General features: G+C 31.7%; 1 protein-coding gene across 1 annotated transcript in view; it reads left to right on the top strand.

Moving 5' to 3' along the window:
* Positions 1–23,362, top strand: part of LOC114328774 (octopamine receptor Oamb) — a 187,163-nt gene that overhangs the window by 148,166 nt on the left and 15,635 nt on the right. Inside the window, exon 3 of the mRNA XM_050647748.1 lies at positions 3,741–3,972. Coding sequence (XP_050503705.1) covers positions 3,741–3,972 — 232 coding nt within the window. The remainder of the gene's footprint in view (positions 1–3,740; positions 3,973–23,362) is intronic.

The following is a 23,362-nucleotide window of genomic DNA, read 5'->3' as shown; positions in this document are numbered from 1 at the left end:
GCAAAACCTCTAAATTTTAAAGAACCGCTTGGATTGACATGAAATTTGGCATACACATAGCTGACAAGTCAAAGAAAAAAAGTGATATTGTGCCGATATGTGCTTTTGCCCCGGGGGTGGTTTTCACCCCCTGTTGGGGGTGAAAAAATATTCGTCCAAAGAAAGTCAGGAAATGGATAAACTTGCTAATTTTAAGTAACTTTTGTTCTATAGAGTTTTTTCACTAAGTCAGTACTTTTCGAGTTATTTGGCAGTGAATATGTTCATTTTTTCAACAAAATAACCACGCTTTTAGACGGTTTTTCGCAAATAACTCAAATAGTAAGTATTTTGCCGAAAAAACACTCTCAACAAAAATATAGCCTGTAAAAAATCTCGAATTTTCAAATAAATTTTTTCGGCCAGTAATTATTTATCAATAATTATATAGCTTGGTGAAATAAAAGCTTTCTTGGTATAGATTATAAATTCAGAAGCCGGTTAAAATGAAACGAATATTTTAGCAACAATTCAATTGTTAATGAACAATTTACAGTCGCAATAACAACCAAAATAATCATGAAACACTGATAAAACTTAGAAAGATTATAAAGGTGTGATACCTATTTAATATTTTGTCGACAAAATATAAATTTTTCATTTTTTTGCATAATCTTTAAATGTTTAAAAAAAATTGTTATAAACAAATTAACATTTCTTAGAAATTGTTTATTATATTCTAATTTTAAAAAATACTTAAAATGCGTATTTCATAGGTCTTGAAAATGAATGCTTTAAAAAAAATTTCCAACCATTTGCAAAAAAGTTAGGAAACAGAAAAATAAATATATGATATCTCCATTGTTTATAATTTGTTTTAATTGTTTCAAAGCTTAAAAGTGAGTCTATGGTACAATCTAATTACTCACAAAGAATGTCAACAATTAGTACAATGGTTATATTTTAATCAAAGATTAAAAATACTTTTTTTTGTAATTTTTAGCGCGAAAGTAGGCTTGATACAGAGCCGGAGATAAAATGTTCACTCGAAGCGACTGACCCGCTTAAAGGATCCCCCAAACCGACGCGAAAGTTTTGCGACGCGAATTTTCCGTAGCGGAACATTCGCAGGCGGAGCGGTAGCGGACAAGGGTTCCCCATATTGACGCGAAAGCCGACGCGACTATTCGCCATACAAATGTGAACAAATTATATTTTAAATCGGCCAACAGGTTTAGGAAATACAAGACATCAAAAATGACTAAATTTTTAAGTGGGCGTAATCTCTATGCAAGCAAATTAATAATAATATTATAATATATAATGAAAACTTATCATTTTCTCCTAATTCTGACCCTATACTATTCCAGACTTTATCCTTTTTTCTTATATTTTTATAATCTTCGTCCGTTAAATCATATATTATAGGATATTGTTTAACAATTTCAATGAGTTTTTCTGTAACAACCATTTTAAAACACGCGAAACTACAACGGTAGCGGAAAAAACCGTGCATGCAGCGTTTCATGAAAGGAACGCTGTTCTGCCGCGACCGTTGCGGATTCCGCGCAAAGTGGTCTGAACACGTTCATAATCCGCCGTGCCTATCGATTCGCTGCGATCCCGCGTAGGTTGCGGTTGCGAAAGTTTCGTGTTGGTTTGGGGGATCCTTAAACTCGCGCTAGTTGTGTATGTGGGCGGGTAGCTACGGTACTGTATTATTCTACTTTCGCGCGTGTAAATTACAAAAAAATATATTTATAATCTTTAATCAAAATATAACCATTAAGCTGATAATCGATATTGTTTTATAAATAATTAGCTTGTACTTTAAACTCACTTCTACGCTTTGAAAGAAATAAAAAAACTTTTTTGCAAATGGTTGCAAAAAAGTTTTAAAGCATTCATTTTCAAGATATTTGAAATGCGCATTTTAACTATTTTTTAAAATTATAATATAATAAAAACTTTCTGAGAAACGTTAATTTGTTTATAACTATTTTTTTTAAACATTTAAAATTTATTCAAAAAAATAAAAAATTTATATTTTGTCGACAAAATGTTAAATAGGCATCTCATCTTTATAAGATTTCAAGGTTTGATCAGTGTATCATAATTATTTTGGTTATTATTGCGACCGTAAATTATTAATTAACAATTGAATTGTTGCTAAAATATTCGTTTAAGAGGATCGGAACGTATTTTCGGCTGCAATGCTATTCAAATGGGGATTCATTTTTTTCAAATCCTGAGAAAACTAATAAGTATTTTGGAAAAATTTAAACGCAGAATGAAAGATTACGTTATTAGCGAGGGCCGAAAGTCCCTGAGAACTTCTACAATGTTTATTTTAATAAGTTACAGGGGTGAAAAAACTAAGAGAAAATTTAGTGTGATTTTTAAATTCAAATATCTCATTCAAAATAAACTTTTTATTTATTCTAAGGGACTTTCGGCCCTCGGTAATAATTTAGTCTTTCATTCTGCGTTTAAATTTTTCAAAAATATTTATTGGTTTTTTCAGGATTTGAAAAAAATGAACACAATGCCGTGGTAATATTTTCCAAATCTGTCTTTGTCTTACAACGCACTCAACCGAATATAATATTGTCAGCATATATTGTCAGTCAGACACTGACAATCAGTGACAATTTTAAATATTTGACATTGCATCGATAATATTTTGAGAAATTGATTAAATATTATTGATATATAGTGTATTTGATAAATAATTGATTTAAGACGTGAACTTAATAAAAAGTTATTTATTGTGTATTATTTGTGAAAGATCCAAGCAGAGAATACATCAGATATATCCTGTGATCCAAGTATTTTGTTGTTAGAGATGTTCAAAATTGTAAGCGTTCCACAATAACAACATATTATTAAAAAATCACTTTAACACTTTTCCTCTTTTCTCGATTGATTATTAGTTTTTGTTGTACAAATAAATTATTACAATCACTGAAAACATAGTTAGTGAAAAAATTATCACATTTATTAACTGAATTAATAATTTGCAATTATAAAAATAACAGTTATCCAAGAACATTCAAAAGCCATCTCTTTAAATTAATTATGACATTTTCAAGTAGAATGACATTCTAGTAATGTTTACATATCCACACCAGTGTGAATTTTACTACACGTAATTTGCCGTGTAAAGACAGAAAAAGTAGGGATACACGTAAAATATTTGCGAATTATGTACCCATAGCCTTAATTATCACCAGCTTCTTAAACTATAATCTACACCAAGAAGGCTTTTAAGTTACCAAATTATTTAATTATTGGTAAATAATTACTTATCTAAAACTTTATTTGAAAATTAAAGATTTTGTTGGGAAAACCCGCATTTTCCGAGGAAAATTTTCATCGGAGCAGATCGGGAAAAACACGTCTCTATGCAGGATTTAATCACGGTGAATTTTTATTTTAGTGTTTTTGTTGTAAAGTTAAAATCTTCGGAGTTCTAGAGCAATAATTGAAAAAAACACGATTTTCGGGCGCCATTTTGTTTATAAAAAAAGTAGCACACTATCTGAGGACTTTGCATACCTATATTATTAATATACAGGATATTATAATTCGATTCCAGCAATAAAATTGCTGGTAAATAACTTTTCCTAAAAATGGCCTATTCTCCGATAATCAGCCCAGACTATAATAAATCATTGTCTTTTAATAAAAGTTCAACCGTAAATAAAAACCATGGAAACTGATCTCCGATTTTGAACAATGTCAATATCTTTTCGTTCCAGGTCACACCTACCTCTCCAACCACTCAGCCTTCCTACGCAGTCCACTACTCCGTCAACGGCAAGGACTCCACGGTGAGCACTCTCCGACGGCCTAGCACCGGCCAGGAAACCCACCTCCGAGTCCACCGCCTCGGCTCCCACCGACGCCCTTCGTCCCGACGCTCCAGCAGCTGCGACAGCACCTGCGAGCGCGCCTCCAGCCCGAGCCCCAGCGGCTGCGACGACGGTACCGGTAAGAGGGCCATGTCCAGAAGAATGGGCAGAAGAAACATTAAGACGCAGGTTGGTATGGCTCCCGCTACTTTCGGTATTATCAATTTATGGACCTTCATCAATAGCGGGTTAAATACAATGGCGGATTTACCAGTAAGCAGTAGAACCCTCGGAACATTATTAGTTTCCTTATAAATAATTTTTACTAAATAGTGGTGGTTCTTGTGCCTGAGAATCCGTTGCTCGATTTTTGCCTGGATTTTATCAGTCTTTTGCCTGACAAACTAGATTTAATTAAGACATTTTCCAAATGGTCCAGTCGGGTTAAAGGAAAAAAGGTCTTTCCTTGCATGGGGAGGTGCCCAAAACTTTATTATTCTAACCTTTAAGGTACGTATACGCTGTGAGCTCGTACGTAGAGGGGATATTTACAAATTCGCGAACGCCAGTAGTGACAAGTTTGTAAACGTTTACTGGAAATTTGACATAAATGTCAAAGTGATTAATCTAAAATTAAAATTAAAAACATTAATTATAAACAATATTAGTTGGTCAAAGCTGTGGTATATATTTTTACCTTAAATATACTTACGTTTTAAATACTGAATTTAAGTTTTTTTAATGTTCCGTAATATCTAATTATAAATAATATATTATAATCTTAGCGCCATCTACACGATTGTTGTCAAAGTATCCGAAGTAATAAATTGATATTTTATCAATAGAACGTCAAAATGATTAGAAACATCTTAAAAAAATCGATTACAATTTAATTACTTTTTTGCGTTGTAAATATTAAGCGATAACAATTAAATAATAAATTTAAAAATTACCAGTAAAAGTTGAATTAGTAACCGCTAGGAGCGACACCAGCGAAGCTCAGAGCGTATAGATGCGCACTCCCCGCCATGTGTACGCCGTGCGTTCGTGGCGCCCACAGAAGTTGGATCGTGGAGCGCTGTGTGGGAACCGTATCTGCGCCACTTGAAAACACGTACTAATCTAACGAACGGGCATCACACACACGGCGCGCATATTTATACGTACCTTTAAAGGGGGTCAATACTAATGTTAATTTAAAATCGCTACTGAATTACGCCGTTACGTTCTTTAATACGTAACTTTTCGGTTAAAACTGTATACACCAGGGAAATAAGGTAAAAAATATACCATTTTCGGGACACTTGAGCAGCCAGGTTGCAAATGGGTTTTTTTGGGTACTATATACCTAATACATTTTAAATACAAAAATTCCCGTCACAGTTTGGACGAGAAATTTAGTTATTAACAAATAAGGGTCAAAAATGAGAGTTTTTTCGTTTAAATCGCTACAGGTAAAAATAGGGTAATTAAATGTCTTATTTATAATATTTTATTTTAGTAGATGAGCCAAGGTTTAAAATAGCGTTTTTTGAATTTTGGTCTGATTATTTGTTGCTTCGGATATTGCAAAATAAAACTAAAATTTCGAAAATAAAAAATTTGCTATAACTTTTGAGAAAAAGAATTTCGGACTTTCATATTGCATGAAAAGTTTAGTCAAACAGTCCATACAATGAACAAAAAATTTTAAGACGATGCGTCAATTAGTTTAAATTTTATTCAATTTGTTTTTCCCAAAGAGCTATTTTTCGCAATGTTATTGTTCAGAAAATAATAATGGTACAGCAATTCTGTGAAAACAACATGAAATAAGAATAGTTATGTTTTCAACGCATTTAAAAAAATCATTAAAAAGTCATTTTTATCACTCAGAAAACATTTTACTAAAATAGAGTCATTTTTGGCTTATAAACAATTTGAATAACTTTGTTAATATTGACTGTAGGCTAAAATTACAATGGAATTTGAAAAACTGGTATTTTTATACGAATTTTTAAGGAAAAACTTTTCGCCTAGGTTAATTACGGTCAAAGTTAGCCACTTTTTTTATTTAGTTGACGGCTACTTTGTTTATAACAATTAAGCAACCTAACTAGAGCCATTTTAAAGTTGAAGATATATAGGTTATGCGTAAAAGTTTGAGTAAACTTTGAACCTCAACAGAGTGATTAATAAAGCTTTAAAAATGGCGTCCGAACGGAATTAATTCGTGGTCGGTGGAGGGGAATTACTAAAATACGTGCATTCAAAAAATAAAACTGATTCTGCAAACATATGCTGCGATTATTATCGCTGGAACTTGTTGATGGATTTTGATCATAATTTTTTTAATTTGTATGTACTCGTAGTCTTCTAGAGTACGTTATGTACACACAACCCCACCTAACATTACAAAATGTTAGGGGGAACTCCCCTTATCACTCAGGGATATGAAAAATAGATTACGACCGATTCTAAGACCTACCGAATATACATATATAATTTCATGAAAATCGGTCAAGCGGTCTCGGAGGAGTATGGAAACTAACACTATGACAGGAGAATTTTATAGATGTAAATATATAGATGGCTATTAACAAATAGGAGTTGGTGGTAGAAGAGTGAAAATTAGGGGTTGTATGTATTTTTCAATTCTACATCATATAAAATTAAGGTAGATAGTTTTGTCCAATAAAATAAAAAAAAGTCAGGGGGGTAACCCCCCTTATAACTTATGGGTATAAAAAATAGATTAAAACCTCTTCAACGTCCTACAGGATAAACGTGTAAAATTTTATAAAAATCGGCCAAGCTGTTTCGGAGTAGTATGGTAACTAACACTGTTACACTAGAATTTGATGTATATAGAAGTACCTGCGAATTAAATAATAAAAGTGGCTAACTTTGAACCTAATTAACCTAGACAAAATTTTTTTCTGAAAATTCGTATAAAAATACCAGATTTTGAAATCCTTAAGTAGATTTACTCTATAGTCAATATTAACAAAGTTATTCAAATTGTTTAGAAGCCAAAAATGATTCTATTTTACTAAACTTTTTCCGGAGTGATAAAAACGACTTTTTAATGATTTTTTTCAATACTTTATAAATATAACTATTATTCTTGCATGTGGTTTCCACAGAATTGCTGTCATTATTATTTTCTGAACAATAACATTGCGAAAACAAAGCTCTTTGCGATAAACAAATTGAATAAAATTTAAACTAATTGACGAATCGTCTTAAAATTTTTGTGCATTATACGAAATGTTTGACTCAACTTTTCGTGCAATATGAAAGTCTTAAGGCCATTTTCGCAGAAGTTATAGCAAATTTTTTTATTTTTAAAATTTTAATCTTATTTTGCACTTTTCGAAACATAAAAGGATAGGACCAAAATTCAAAAAGTGCCATTTTAAATCTTGGCTCATCTACAAAAGGAAGAATATTATAAATAAGATATTTAATTACCCTATTTTTACCTGTAGCGATTTAAACGAAACAACTGCCATTTTTGACCCTTATTTATTAATAACTAAGTTTCTCGTCCGAACTGTGATGGGCATTTTTGTATATATAATGTATTAGGTATATAGTACCCAAAAAATCCATTTGCAACCTGGCTGCTCAAGTGTCCCGACAAAAACCTTATTTCTCTGGACTAGTATGCATTAAAATTGTTGTAAATGCGATTTATTATAATTCGTCAATTCTTCCTGTGGTCTATATTTTCCAAGTTAATGGGAAAAATAACAGGAGCGGAAGCATAATTATTGAATTGTATCTTGTTTATTACAAACTCCAGGAATAACTAAGAAAACTATTTCAAGACTGCTTAAATGGTGCCGAATTACCAAAAGAATCGAAGTTATCTATCATGTCAACTATTAGAGCAGGGCGCCTCTGTAAAAATATTAGTAGATTTGGATGTTGAGAAGTGACTCATATTTTTTGCAGAAACTGCTTGAAAATAAATCAAATAATAATATTTGAGTTATCCTCCCTCTCAAAAAGGTCCGGAACATTGTTTAAATAATCAAAATGTGAAAAAATTAAGGAAAAAGTCGATTTTTTCTTGGTTTTTTGATTATAACTTTAAAAGTATTCATTTTTGAGATAAGTTTCACCAACATAAAAGTTGCGTAATTAAATTTACTATAATATAGGATTACCTGAAAATTTTAAAAATTGTCACCCTTGTTGAAAAATGGCAATAGTTTCGAAAAAAAAAACATAAAAAACAAGTATTCGCATTTGACGTTTTTCAACCATTTATGCTACACTTAGGACCTTAATATTTCACCCAGGAAAACTATGTGATATGATAAAACAATACTCTAAATTTCATTAAGATCGGTTTAATAGATTTTTCAAAATAAAGTTTGCAATTCAGCTTTCGCAAAAAAAATTCATTTTTTCAAAATGTTGGAGCACTGAAAATAAAGCAGAAAGCAAGTTGATTTTTTTTTTACCTACAAAAGAATACTGTACCTTTCATTTGCAATTTGCAAAGTTAAAATCGGTGAACTATCACGGCGTCAGGAATTTTTTTAAAACAATCATTAATTTTTGGTGCTACGCGCAGGACAGCGGATACGTTGGCTCTGATTGGGCATTCCAATGACCTTTGATAATGATTGATAAATTTTAACTTTTAGTACATTTCGAAATAAATAAATAAATATGTTTATTGCAAAATAAAAACACATACTCTGTCCTTTGAAATAATACTTTTTTAGCAAAAACTTTATTTGTTCATATATTTTAACTTAAGGAAATAAAATTGTATTATTTTTAAACATATGCAATTCTTTAAACAATTTTTCACAAACAATAATCAAATTAGTTTGATTTTTGTAGAATTAAAATATGAACATACAACAAATATAAATATAGAGTAAGAAAATAATATATTAAATAAATATTTGAAGAAATTTTGGTGGAAATCAACTTGTGTGAATCGAACACCACTGTCCTGCGCGCAGCACCAAAAATTAATGTTTATTTAAGAAAATTCCTGACGCCGTGATAGTTAACCGATTTTAATTTTGCAAATTACAAATGAAAGGTACAGTATTCTTCTATTTGTAAAAAAAAATAACTTGCTATCTGCTTTATTTTCAGTCCTGCAACATTTTGAAAAAATGATTTTTTTGCGAAAGCTGGATTGCAAAATTTATTTCGCAAAATTTATTGAACCGATCTTAACTAAATTTACAGTGTTGCTTTATCATATCATAAAGTTTTTCTGGGTGAATTATGAAGGTCCTAAGTGTAGCAGAACTGGTTGAAAAACGTAAAATACAAATACTTGTTTTTTATGTTTTTTTCGCAATTATTGCTATTTTGCAACAAGGGTAACAATTTTAAAATTTTTTAACCAATCTTATGTTGTAGGAAATTTAATTAGGCAACTTTTATTTTAGTGCAACTTTTCTCGAAAGTGAATACTTTTAAAGTTATAATCAAAAAACGAAGAAAAAAATCGAATTTTTCATTCATTTTTTGACATTTTGATTATTTAAATTTAAACAATGTTCCTGACTTTTTGAGTGGGAGGATAACTCAATTATTATTATATGGGTTAATTCCAAGAAATTTCTGCAAAAAAATTAGAATCACCTCTCAACGTCCATCTCAAAACAGATCCGCCCTAAACTATATCTACAAAAAGGGCAGCAAGGATCAGTGTAAAAATTATAGAGCAATTGTGGTAAGCAGCACAATAAGTAGGATGTATGTGAAACTTATTAAGGATAAAATATAAAATTACTAGAAAATGCTTACGAAGCAGATGAGCAAAATATCTTTAAAGCTGGACGGTCCACAGTAGACCACCCGTACTCTATTACGCAAGTTATTGAGAAAAAGAACAGTCGCCAATAAAGAAATTCACCTGGTGTACTATACGTAGACTTACAAAAAGCATATGACAGTGTACCCCTCAGCAAACTATGGTCAACCCTACAGCAAACCAACATGGTCTTATCAAAGCAGTCCAAAGTCTGTATAATGGAACGACTGCAAAAATTAAAACTGGATCAAGGATGTCTGAGGGAATTAAGGTCATGAAAATATTGAAGCAGTTCCTACCATTTTTGTCAAGAGTTGAAAATGGCTGAGATATAGACCAACAACGGTTTTCCTTTAAAATCAACATGACGGATAACGCAAAGGCGGAATTGAGTCGCTATTTTAAGTTTACATTATTATTGACCCCCCATTAAAGATTAGAATAATAACAACACGCCATGTAGGGTCAAATGCTATCCCGACTGGACTAAAACTACTTGTATAAAGCCAACAAACACTAAATATAATACTCTCCTGTTTAGATTGTATTTATCTGCACGAAGAAACTTTAGACAGTTTTAAATAGTATTTTTTTTAAATCTTTTCTTTTCTTTTCTTCTAGTACTTTTTCTTTCAGAAAATATACTTTTTCATGTTATTTTAAACTCTTTCTTACAATAAATATAGATAGTTGTATTTCGATTCAAATCTCTGACTATTCTACACGTGTTTTAAATTTTAAGTTTCATCAGGAAGACTTTGTGAGAGGACTGAATTGCGCACCACAATAATAACGCGTAAAATAATGTACCAATAACTGCTAATATAATTCAGTCAACTTAGACATCAAAATAGTTGGCATATACCAAAAATTGCCGGAGAGCCAAATTTTAGTGGAGAGTTAGAGTTTACCATAACAAAAAAATAAATTTTTAAAGGTCCCCATCGATCCCATGTGTGCAACAAAAGTTATTCGGGGTCAAAGGTCAGAATTTGAGATTTTTTGGATTTCTTTCGAAAACGGTCAGTTTTATCAAAAAAATACATATAACCAAAGTTGTAGACCTTAACATTCTCTACAAAAATAGTCCTTACAATTTTTTTCCTAAGAGTTACCATTCCTGAGATATCACGATTTTAAAAGTTACTTTATTCATTATATTATGCACATATTATAAGCCACGTATATACATAATGTGGCACTTAAGACAAGTATTAAATAAATGCCTATTTGTGTCTCTTTTACATAATATATTATACTATTCTAAAACCATTTCTTCAAAAGATAATCAGTCCCAAACTGAATTTCCTCTATCCACATGGCCTTGAAAAACATTTGGCTATACCATTGTTCTTGTTCATATTATCTGTTTCTTTTAGTGCTAAAGGTTCAGTTTAAGTGAATATAAGTACTTATTACAAGCTTCTACCATTTAGCAGACATTACGGGCTTACAGTGACAGTGGTATTTGACGGCTACAGTGACTCGACAAAGAATATTAAAACTGCAGAACAACGTCGTCGAACTACAAAAACATCATCGGGTTCCGGTTCCGAGATTATCTTTGATAAAAATATAACAGTTCCAGTGAATCAACAACAGTTTTTCGCTAAAATTAATAATAAATCTCGTTTCATTTCCATGTTAACTGACAAATTAACAGCTCCGAATATTGAAGTGAAACAAGCTAAAAATGACGCAGATGTCCTTATAATTGAGACAGCAATTGAACAACTTAAGGCAACAAACACAACAATTGTAGTTGGTGAAGATGTTGATTTGTTAGTACTGCTTACTGCAAGGACTCCAGTAGATAAAGTTATTATTTATTTCCTGAAACCTGGAAGGGCTCAACAGCGAACAGAGATATATTCTTCGAAAAGTTTATCGGCTTATCCCAAATGCCAAAAGTACATTTTATTATTACATGCGATAACCGGCTGCGACACTACGTCAGCAATGTACAGAAGGGGCAAAACGTCAGTACTTCAATTATTCGAAAAAAAAAAAAATTACTGACTGCTGTAAAGTTTTTACAGAACTTGGTTCCACACCGCAAACAATATTTACGGAAGGAATTCGCTTTCTTCTTGCGGTTTATGGAGCTCCAAAAAAAATTAGTTGTCTTGATAAATACCGATACTTAACTTTTGTAAAAAATACGCGAAACAAGAAACAAGTACAACTATCATGTCTTCCTCCAACATCAGCATCTGCTTTTCAACATTTGTATCGAGTATATTATCAAGTTCAAACATGGCTAGGCAATGAACTGAATCCAGAAGACTGAGGTTGGTAATTAATAGATAATACTCTGGAACCAATTAAAAGCTTACTCCCACCCACTCCAGAAAAACTCATTAATACTATTTTTTGCAATTGCAAAAAAGCTTGTAGTGCCAAATGTGGATGTAAAAAAGTCGGGTTGCTCTAGCTAGAGTATACCAACTGCCAAGGTCAGTCTTGCTCAAATGTCCCGTTTAGTACAACAGAGGAAGACTCCTGTGATTTTAATGACGAGACGAATGACTCAGTCACATTTGAACAATTTTTGAACATCCAGCAAGAGGAAGAGAAAGAAGATGAAATCGAAGAAGACTTGACTGTTGAAGTAGACTTTCAAGAATATGAATCTGATTAAAATATCTAAAGAAATTAAAACAATAGTTAACCTAATAATCAATAGCAATATCAATAATCAATATCAATAATAAGATAATATCTAGAACTTGACCGGTATTGTTTCCTTAAATTATCCTAAAATTGTCAAAACAGTTAGTGGAGTAGGCCTACAGGGGAAACCACGGTAAAAAAAACGCGCCGAGTACACTACCTCACAAGTGGTGTGGAAACGTGTGCATATCATGTATAATGTGACTTTTAGAATCGCGATATCTCAGGAATGGCAACTCTTAGGAAAAAAATAGTAAGAACTATTTTTGTAGAGAATTTTAAGATCTACAACTTTGGTTTGAAATTCTTTTTTGATAAAACTTACCGTTTTCGAAAAAAATCCAAAAAATCTCAAATTTTGACCTTTGACCCCGAATAACTTTTGTTGCACACATGGGATCGATGGGGACTTTTAAAACTTTATTTGTTATGGTATACCCTGGCTCTCTACCAAAATTTGGCTCTCCGGCAATTTTTATTATTTCAAATGTCTATATAGATCGGGTTAATAGTGACCTCTAACGAGTTAATATGAAGTCAGTGCCGATAGCAATTAAGGTAAACTATAAGCCCAATATACCCGATTTATAGGTTGTTAGGAATATTTATATTCCACCAGTGTCAAGAATTTACTACCCATATAAATCACCATCATTTTGTACTCTTTTGGTAGAGTAAGAGAAATAAACAAAATAAATCTTTCTTAAAAATTTTACGGCGCTTGCAGTATCTGATGTAAGTAGTAATAAAATAGGGAAAATTAGTAAGTACTTTTAGGTTCATATCTTTTGGAACTACACTGCATTTAATACGACGACATTGGCATTCATCGATTTAAAAAAGGCATATGACACGGTTCCCAGAAAACAACTATGGAACACGATGAAGGAAATCGAAATAGCTCAGAGGTTAATAGAAGCCATAAAAAACCTTTACAACAACAACAGAGTAAGAGTTAAAACAATCCGGGACAACTTCTTGTACACATTAAGTTTTGCAGATAAACAAGTGGTAACGGCTCAAGAGGAAGATCTCACTTATATGCTCCGAAAATTAGAAGAGGAATACACAAAAAATAGACTGGAATGCATAAAACGTAGTACCTGCTAATGTTTCAAGTACATATTACATTTTTGAAGATTTTACTACACTTTCAAAGCACTTACTTTCCGCCGTAGCAGCTGCTACTATTTACCAGATACATAGATGAATGTACTACGCTTTTGAAGTATTTGCTAATAGTAGTATTTGTTTAATGAAGTTGGTGGATGGACGACTTCGGCGTAGGTATTTTTTGTTACAATATGGCAGCATTTATGAATCTGCGTCGTAGAAAAATCTACAAACTAGGAAGGAGATTCTTAATTTTTGGGGTTATTCTTTTATCAAATAAAATTCAATAATTCTCAAGAAGATTAACAAATAAAAATTGTTTATTTTTATCCTTGCGTAACTCTTTGTCGCTTCGCAATCTGAGTCACTCATTTTTACTCATGTACAATTCGAACAATTTGGTACGTAAAAATGTGAATTTACAAATCACAAGCACATGGAAAACTAGTTCCATTACGATTGGTGTAATGCAGACACGTCTGGCGCTACGCTTTGTAGTAGATACTTCAGCTCAGTAGTAGGTACTTCTGTTGTGTAGTATTATCTTCTCAACCAAAGCACCTACTTTTATGTAAAAGAAAATGCTACAAAGTAGACACTATTTGCTGAAGCAATAGCGTCTACTACGTTTTATGCATTCCACCCAATATTTTAACTTAGACATGCCACACGAGAACTTGTTTCAGAGCTAAAAATATATGCATATACCAGCAAAAAAAACAAGAAAAACATCAACTTTTCGTGAGTAAATTTATATTATGTCAAAAAAAATTACGACACTGCCGTACGCCTCAGTTCTTTGTAAACACAAATTGCGGAAACAAGGAAAATCAGCCCATACGTGAAACAGCATGAGGATATGAATACTGTCAGTCAACCGATAAGACCGAAATGCGGAAATTACATATATAATAATGCAGTTCATTTTAACATTTACATAATCTACATAAAAAATTCAGTGCAGTTCAGTTTAAAAAATACATGTATTTTCCTTGGATTCTATCAAATTTAAAGATTTTTCAGGGTTCAGTGGCATAACTAGAGGGGTTTTCGGGGTTATAACCCCCCCCCCATTGGAATATGCTTGTCCCACGTATGGATAAAAACTTTTAGACCAAATTCATCGGGATGCACTGCAGGCGGGCGCCTCTCCATGGGGGGCGCCAAAATGAGCTTTTTTTCTGCTGGTGTTATATAAAAAATACTAAAATAGAATAATAATTTTTTTAAATGTTGTTTAAAATCTATCCCTATTACCCTAATCTGGGTACAGCTTGGGGGGGTCAGATAAGTAGTGTTATACAAGTATGTGGGGGGGGGGGTGGCGCCTGTGCTAGTTTTGCAGGCGGGCACCTCAGACCCTACCGCCGGTACTGAAATTCATCATCATCATCATTATCATCCAGCCCTTTGCGCCCACTGCTGGACATAGGGCTCCTTCATTTTTGTCCATTGTGCTCTATTTTGAACACTTTGCATCCAATTTCTTGACATTTTCTTGAGATCATCAGTCCAACGAGTCGGGGGTCTTCCTCTATTTCTTTTATCTAATCTCGGTGTCAAATATTCGAGGCTCAGTGGAGTAGGCTCTTCAGATAATGGAAACACCAATAGCAATAGCAATTAGAAAATTTATTTATAACGCCGACACTAGGGTAGTTACCCCGGGAGAATGTTGAGTACTGATTGTGACTTGTACGCGATTTAGTTGAAGACTCTTTCTCTAGCTGAGATATCATAGTTTTATAGAAGCTGAAATTGGGTCATCGTTGACACGAGAACCGCGTAATTTGTGTATCTAACGAAGGTAAATAGTTTTACATTCGTCAGCACTTTTGTATCATTTCCAAATTATATTGTTTAATATTGACAAATTAGTATCTAAATTAATGATCCACATGTGTAAATATAAAAACAAATTATTTTGTGCGATCTAATGGGTGATATAATTATACTGTTCAATATCGGATATTAATTCTGAATATTTGATATTGGACACTCGGCCTCCGTCCCATTTCAGTGTAACAATTCGGGAAATTACATCGGTAACTCATGTTCTTCGTCTTAAGTCTTCATTTCTGACTCGGTCACGAAGGGATATACTCAACATTGACCTTTCCATTTTCCTCTGAGTTATTTGCAGCGTTTTAAAAGTTGTAGCTGTCAATGTCAAAGTTTTGGCACCATAAGTCATCACAAGTAACACACATTGGTCAAATGTTTTACATTTTAAAGAAATTTGTATATTGCTTTTGAAGAGGTCTTTGAGTTTTCCATAGGCGGCCCATGCTAGGTTTATTCTTTTTCGTAGTTCGCATGTTTGGTTGTCTCTTGTAATATTTATTTCGTGTCCAAGGTATATGTATTTTTCTACCAGCTCTACTTCGTTGTCTCCAATATTGATATTTCCGCTAGGTATTAGGTTTGCCATAAATTTTGTTTTGCAGATGTTTATTTTAAGAACCACACTGGCATACACCAACTGAAGTTCATGTAGCATTATACATATATGTCTAAAGTTGTCAGAGAACAAAACTATATCGTCTGCTAATTTCAAATTTATTAATCTACTACCGTAGTACTACGGTAACAAGTTTAGGCGATAAGGTATCGCCCTGTCGGACTCATCTGCAGATTGGGATATGATCCTTGTTTTTATGTAGCTTCACCGACATAGTTGCGTTCTTGTATGTATTGTAAATTAACCTTGTGTATCTGTAGTCAATGCGGCATGCTTGTAGTTCTTTCAGGCTTTCCAGGCTTCTGCCGTGTCAAATACTTTATGGAACTCTACAAAAGGCAGAACGAGTGGTCGATTGTATTCGATAGTTTCTCTATTACCGATTTAATGCTCTGTAGGTGATCATTTGTTCCAAATCCGGTACGAAATCCCGCTTGCTCTACTGGTTGGTAGAAATCACCTTTTTTTTTCAAAACGATTCGTTACTATACCCTATTCCACGAACATACGCCTGTTTTGGATTACTTCGACAACGAATATTTTACTGTGCAAAATAAGAAGAACAAAAATAAATTGCCAATTACATTGTTGTTTATTGGAATGATTATTAGCGCCATTTACTTTCGTACTTCTTATGTTGCACAGTAAAATATTCGTTGTCGAAGTAATCCAAAACAGGCGTATGTTCGTGGAATGGCCCATACCCTTGTAGAGTCGGAAAAATGAAAGAATACCCATGAAGGATCACATCAATCACTTATTTTGTCTTTGCTATCTTTTTCTATAACAAACGTTTGTTATTTATAGAAAAAGACAGCAAATACAAAATAAGTGATTGGTGTGATCGTTCATGGGTATTTTTTCATTTTTCCGACTGTAAGGAGTTTGTATAGGTGACTAAGAAGGCTCATAGGTCTGTAGTTTTCTAATTCATGGGGATCTCCTTTTTGTACATTAGAATTACCTCAGCCTTGTGCCATTTGTTAGATATATTACTGTCCAAAAGGCGCATGTTAAAAAGGTTTTTTATTTTCTTTTCCAGCCCAAATTATTTTTGGGTTTCGAAGTTTCATATTCATTTCTGACTAGCGGTTACTGATTTGAACTGTCAAATAAATTAATGCAGCGTCAAATAAATCAATATACTGTCAAATAAATCTCAAATGAAGGGTCAAATAAGTCAATGACAAAACTATCAAATAAATCAATGCAACATTACCATGATTCCAAATGGGATCAAATGACTGGAAAGGATTGTAGGCAAATGCCTTCGGCTTTGTGTCAAAGAAGAATCTGTTGTTTCACTTTTGTTATTGTGGTTCTAGAAAACACAAACAAAACATATAGTCGAGGAAATGAAGCATTTTGGCTCTCAATTTTTTCATCCAGCATGGATTTACTTGAAATTTTCACAAAAGGTCGGGAATGGTCCAAGGATCATTTTCTATATCATGCCGCTGTACGCTAAAACCTTGGGGGTGGTTGCCACTCCATCTCATGGGTGGGAATTTTTTATTACATTTTAACCATGTAAATCGATGTAAAAAGTAATTCTAAGAAAAAAATGTTTTTTACATTTTCTTCGTAAAACTAACATTTTTCGAGTTATTCGCGTTTGAAAGTAACAGTTTTTAGAGTTCCAGGCGATATGCAGGGATCTTGAGAAATGGTGGCATGTATCTTAGCTTGTATTATATATCCCTCCCAGATCAGAAAACAGTTCTACACCTTTGTCACCCACACAGTGATTTTTATGGTACTTCCACATACTATAACAACTTCCAATTATTCTAATATAATTGATAACTTTTAAATAAACACACAACTGCTTTTCTAAGCCCTAGATATCACATATAAAGGTTTGATAACGTTTATTAAGTTGTCTGTATTATGTGTAATGTGGTTTGCCTACTTCCTCCATTACAATATTTTAACATTTACATCAAGTCTATTTCCATTTTTACAGACTATCTACCACAGTGGGAACGACTGTTTTTATTGTTATTAATTTAACAAATTTTACAATAAATACCACAAAACAACAGGGAAATTATAACTTCCTGTGGAACTGTCATTCTTGTCATGTCACCATTCAGAATTTCCGTTATCAAAATCACTTGCTTCCATACAGTCATGATGTGAACTTGTCAGATAGAGCTCATTGGTACCTAGGGCGAAAAACATTGGATATCTTAATCATCCATGTTATAATTCACATCTTAGTCATATGTTCCGATGACGGATCAATTGTAAAGGGTTTTTACCCTGTTATTTTTACTTTGGTGGCTTGCATGTAGATTTTAAGTGAGTATAACCTATAAAAATTTTTTAACCTTAGTCAACATTTCAAATACTTTGCATCATTTTATCTGGTTGTACACATTTTAGGATTGCACTGATGATGATCGGTCAACCGATTGAAAACTAGTTCTGTCTTTGATGTAGCCCTGTATAGGGATTTTAACAAATATACCTTTTATAAAGGATTTTATGGTTTTGTAATGGTATACAGCCAACTACAGGAAATTTTCCTCGTGGATTAACAGTTTTTCTTCGAAAAAATAGACTTTTTTAGAGGGTATACGTCGAAAAATATGCATTTAATCAAAAAACCTGTGAATAACAAAATTGTATCTTTTTAGTAACACGAATTAAATTATTTTTCTATAATATCTTTAGTACCAATACAAACCGAGATACGGCATGTTAAAGTTAGCTTTTCTCGTCAAATGCATAATTTGAAATATTGAAAGCCAAATAACGGGAAAACTTTGCATTTTTCGAGGAAAACGTGAATTATCTTTTTTCAAGTATGCAATTAAACCTTTCAAAGAATAATAATAAAAAAATTCTAACATGAAAATAGAGCGACTTATGATCAAAAAAAGTCGGTACCTGCTTTTCTCTACGAAAAAATCAGTGAAAATAACCCCCTAACTACCCTCCTAATTAAAAATTGGTCTTCATATTTCTGTAATTCCTTGTATATTTGTATTTTCAATACACCCAGAAGATTAACCTATTTAAAAGTCCTAATTTTGGAAAAATTGGAGTTTAAAGGAAAAAAGGTTTTTTGTAATTTCGTATTTTTTACCTTTTACTTCAAAATATCTCCGAAAATACTGGAGATACGAAAAAAATGATAGACTACTAAATTGTAGCTTTTTTAATAATTAAAATTATATTGTGCATAGTTTTTCATTATAGTGATCAGTTAGCGAGATATAGCTGTTTAAAACCTCTATTTACGAGCAAACACCCCCTTATTCGAGCCCTTTAAACCCACCCCAATTAAAAGCTAAGGGATCTAACGGAATTTAATTTCACAGTCTTATAATAGGTCTTCACAAATCCTATAAGATCATTTTTGAAAAAACTTTTTATCTCCAAAAATGAAGGAGCTATGTTTATAAATCGTTCGTATACTGGAAGATGACTTAAAAACTATTTGTATTTGCACTTCTACATATTTGTAAATTCGTATTTTTGTGTATATAAATGTTTTTGTAATTTTTTAATTCTACTTTTTTTTCTGTATAGATCTATTAAATTATCTACTTATAAAAATTGTAATGTTCTTAAGGGTGGTTTTTAAGGGTTGAAATATTATGAAATTATATCTTAAGGGATAAAACAATCAATATTTTTAGCCAATCAAAACCAAATTTTACCCATATTAAAGTTTACAATGTTTTTATATAATTTTTGACAATAACCCCTAAAAACAATCGACGCCCTTGAGCATATTATAGAATATGAAGTACAGGGTGAGATAATCCTAATTCAAAATTTTTATGTAAATCGATGCAAGCCGAAATTATTCTTTTAGGATAAGTAATTTTTTATATATAGCTCCAACAAGGGTGGTTTTAAGGGTTGAAATATTATAATAGTGTATCTTAAAGCATAAAATAATCATTATGTAACTAATTAGAACCAAATGTTGACAATATTAAAGTTTAAAATGTTATTTTATAATTTCTTACAAGTAGTTTTTTTAGGGGTAGTTTTCACCCTTTAAAAACCAAAAGCGTATAACGGCTCAATATAGAAAATGAACTAGATGCTGGAAGAAAAAATTGCGAGGTTTGGCCATTTTTTCAGTTTCATTTCCTCGACTAATAACCTCAACTCTCCGTTAGGTGAAAAACCACGATAATATTTCTATTTGTACTGTTCTTATTTTCACTGATTACCTTATATTCTTGATATTTTCTATAGATATTTTTTAAATGTAATACGATATCTACGCCAATGAAAAAATCCATAGAACCGCAATGAAAAGTAATTACAGGTTCCTGTTTCCTTTGCTTGTCAAACTTTACTGAATTCAAAAGTTGATGACTTTTGTCGAACAATACCAACAAAACACAAAACAATTTCTTACCGTTAATAATTTAATATTAGACATAAAAGTCTCAATAAAGCCGTACTTTGTAGGCCATTTCTGAGCCAATAAATGTTATTCGAGTTATTATCGAAGTTTGCGGTGCTAGGTAGTTTTCTTTTTTATGGTTATTTATTGATATCGATACGTATAATATGCTCCATTGGAACGGCAGTCAAATATATTCAATGTGTATTATTTTTAGGTATTAGATATAGAGGCAATGGCGTAGTCAGTATACTAACTACTGTATATTTTTTCCTTTTTTTTTTTGTTCACTGGGCAAATCTAATCTCAGGGGGCCTAAGTCTCCGATATTATTGAAGTTAAAACTAATTGTGATTTCATAAGTTTCAAATAAAGTCCTTTTTCTTCTAGTGCCGATTCCACAAATGAAAGTTGGCTATAACCTTTGCAAAATCTGTATTTTCTGCTTATCTTATATAGCTTATCTTATAAGCGTCTTTGTGTATATTTGGAATATTACCTCTAATTCGAGACCTCATTTGCCATTCTCTCTGTTTTAATAACGGAGAAGTTATATTTGCAGACAGACCGGCATGAAACCGAAATTATATATTTGTTCTGGTCGTTCTAAAACGCGTCGAATAATATATCGCTTATACAATTTTACAGAATATGAAACAGTACGTCCATGATATATACTGATAATTCTTGAAACTCTTTTGTTTCGTTTCGAGCTTCCCTGTGTATTTCTTTGTATTTTTTCTGTCTTATTTGCAACAGTAAGTATGATCGAAAACAACAGATGAGACACATAAAAACATGGATGACCAGCAACAGAGGCAGCAATGAAAATGAAAATTCGTTGACAGATAGCTACAGATAACAAGCTATCTTAGAGCGGTAGAAATGGATTTAGATATATAAATATTAATATTATTATGTTTTAAAGCTTTTTTGATTTATATTATTAACTCTCTTATTTTCGTTTTGAAAGATTGTTGACCAAACGCTTTGTATATAGACCATGAATAATAAAAGAATGTTTTACCTACCGAGAGACCCTATTCAGTCAAGGGCCTGACACTTTTCTGACAACAATTCTAAATATAGGTCAGAGCCACATTATTTTTTAAATGGTGAACGGAAAAGGGAGCTTCGGGTTTTATTCAGAAACAAAAAGATTTCCTGCAAAGCCCTTCTACATTTGCATGGATTTACCTGCACCGATAGATTGTTTCGTAAACTTTTATTCGGAACAACAGGTCTGTCAGCTACATCTATACGAAGAAAAGTTGATGTATGTAGTAAAAGGTGTATATTTTTCAAATAAATTTACAAAATTTGTATTTGTTTTTAAAATTTTGTTCTAAAAAAGAACTTTTTTATAATAAAACGTTTTTATTATTTATATAGGAGGGAATATAAAATAATTTGACGATATAAAATGATTAAAATTCCAAAAATTACACTATAATAAAAAAGTACTTTTTATAATAACACGGTTTTGTTATACAGTGCGTCCATAAAGTAACGCATAAATTCATTATTTCGTAAACCGGCGACTTTAAGGAAATATCCCGATACAGGTCGATTTTTATTTTTAATTTTCGATTCTTTGGCATATCTATCATACTAGTGACTTCATCCATCTGGGCGTGATGACTTAATCGATGATTTTTTTAAATGATAATAGGGGTCATGCGATAGCTCATTTGAAAGGGTATTAAATTCTCTATTCCATAATATAAACATTAACATAATTATTCATACAAAGTGTTCAAAAAAACATTTTATTAATTAAAATAATTGAGACAAAAAGAAGAATGTATGTAATTTATCTAATTCAAAATACGTTTTAATGTTGTCAAAAAACAGGAAAAAATGTTTATTTGACAAATCAATATTGTTTTTCGCTTAAATTCAATGTTAAAGCTTCCACCCACTTGCCTCTTGCCAGTTTGAATATTTCGTTTAAGCGAAAATTAATGTTTATTTGTCAAATAATTTTTTTTTGCTGTCTGACAGTAGTAAAACGCATTTTGAATTAAATAAATTACATACATTCTTCTTTTTGTCTCAATTATTTTAATTAAAAAAATGTTTTTTGAATACCCTTTCAAATGAGCTATCACATGACCCCTATTCTCATTTAAAAAAATCATCGATTACGTCATCACGCCCAGACGGATGTACATTTTTTATTGCGATTTTCATTTGTTAAATTTGCAATTTTAAATTATTTTTAATTTTGCAGCTTAGGATCTTGATTTTAGAGAAAAACTTTTTAATAGAAAGTTGTAGTAAATTAAAAAACCTACAATTTGAGGTATAGTAAGTTTAATTTCGTTAATTGGTTATTGCAAAACAGCCTGCGAAAAGTCTAAAATGGCCGTTTTTTACAATTGCATTATTTATTGTACTTTTTTTTTTTTTTTTATTTTTTAAAGCTTTAAAATAAAGATCTTTCAATTCCAAACATAAAAAAAAATGTATAGCCAGATTAACGAATTTGTTGCTTAGATATTATAAATTGTTTATCCCAAGAGGTCAAATGTCGAAAGCTATAACTTTTTGAAAAAAAAATCGTAGAATTGATGAAACATCCAATCTCCTTCTAATGAGTTTTAATTTTTATATTCTGATGTAAATAAATGCGTAAAACATTTTTAAACCTCTAATTTTTGGGTTTGAAAATAAGGGGGCAAATTTCGTTATAAACATATAGAGCTGAAGCGGCTCTGTACATCCTATGAGTTTTTAACTTACAGATTAAAGTCGCTGAAGATGAAACGAAGATTTATAAAAAAATAAAAAATTTCTACGACCAACTGAAGCCGAGATAATTTTTGGGTTTGAAAATAAGGGGGCAAATTTCGTTATAAACATTTAGAGCTGAAGCGGCCCTGTACATCCTATGAGTTTCTAACTTACAGATTATTGTTGCTGAAGACGAAACGAAGATTTATAAAAAAATAAAAATTTTCTACAACCAACTGAAGCCGAGATAATTGTTTTTTTTTTCTTAAATCGTAGTGCCTTTATTTATAACAATTAAGAAATTATTTTACAGTCATTGACTAAAGAAAGACTATATTATCTTAAAATAAAAATTATTATAAAATTTAATTACATTTAATTATTAAAAATTATTT

This window comes from Diabrotica virgifera, chromosome 3 (assembly GCF_917563875.1).
Source record: "Diabrotica virgifera virgifera chromosome 3, PGI_DIABVI_V3a".
Taxonomy (NCBI): domain Eukaryota; kingdom Metazoa; phylum Arthropoda; class Insecta; order Coleoptera; family Chrysomelidae; genus Diabrotica; species Diabrotica virgifera.
Note: the sequence above shows the minus strand (reverse complement) of the source record. Positions and strands in the feature narration are given on the sequence as shown.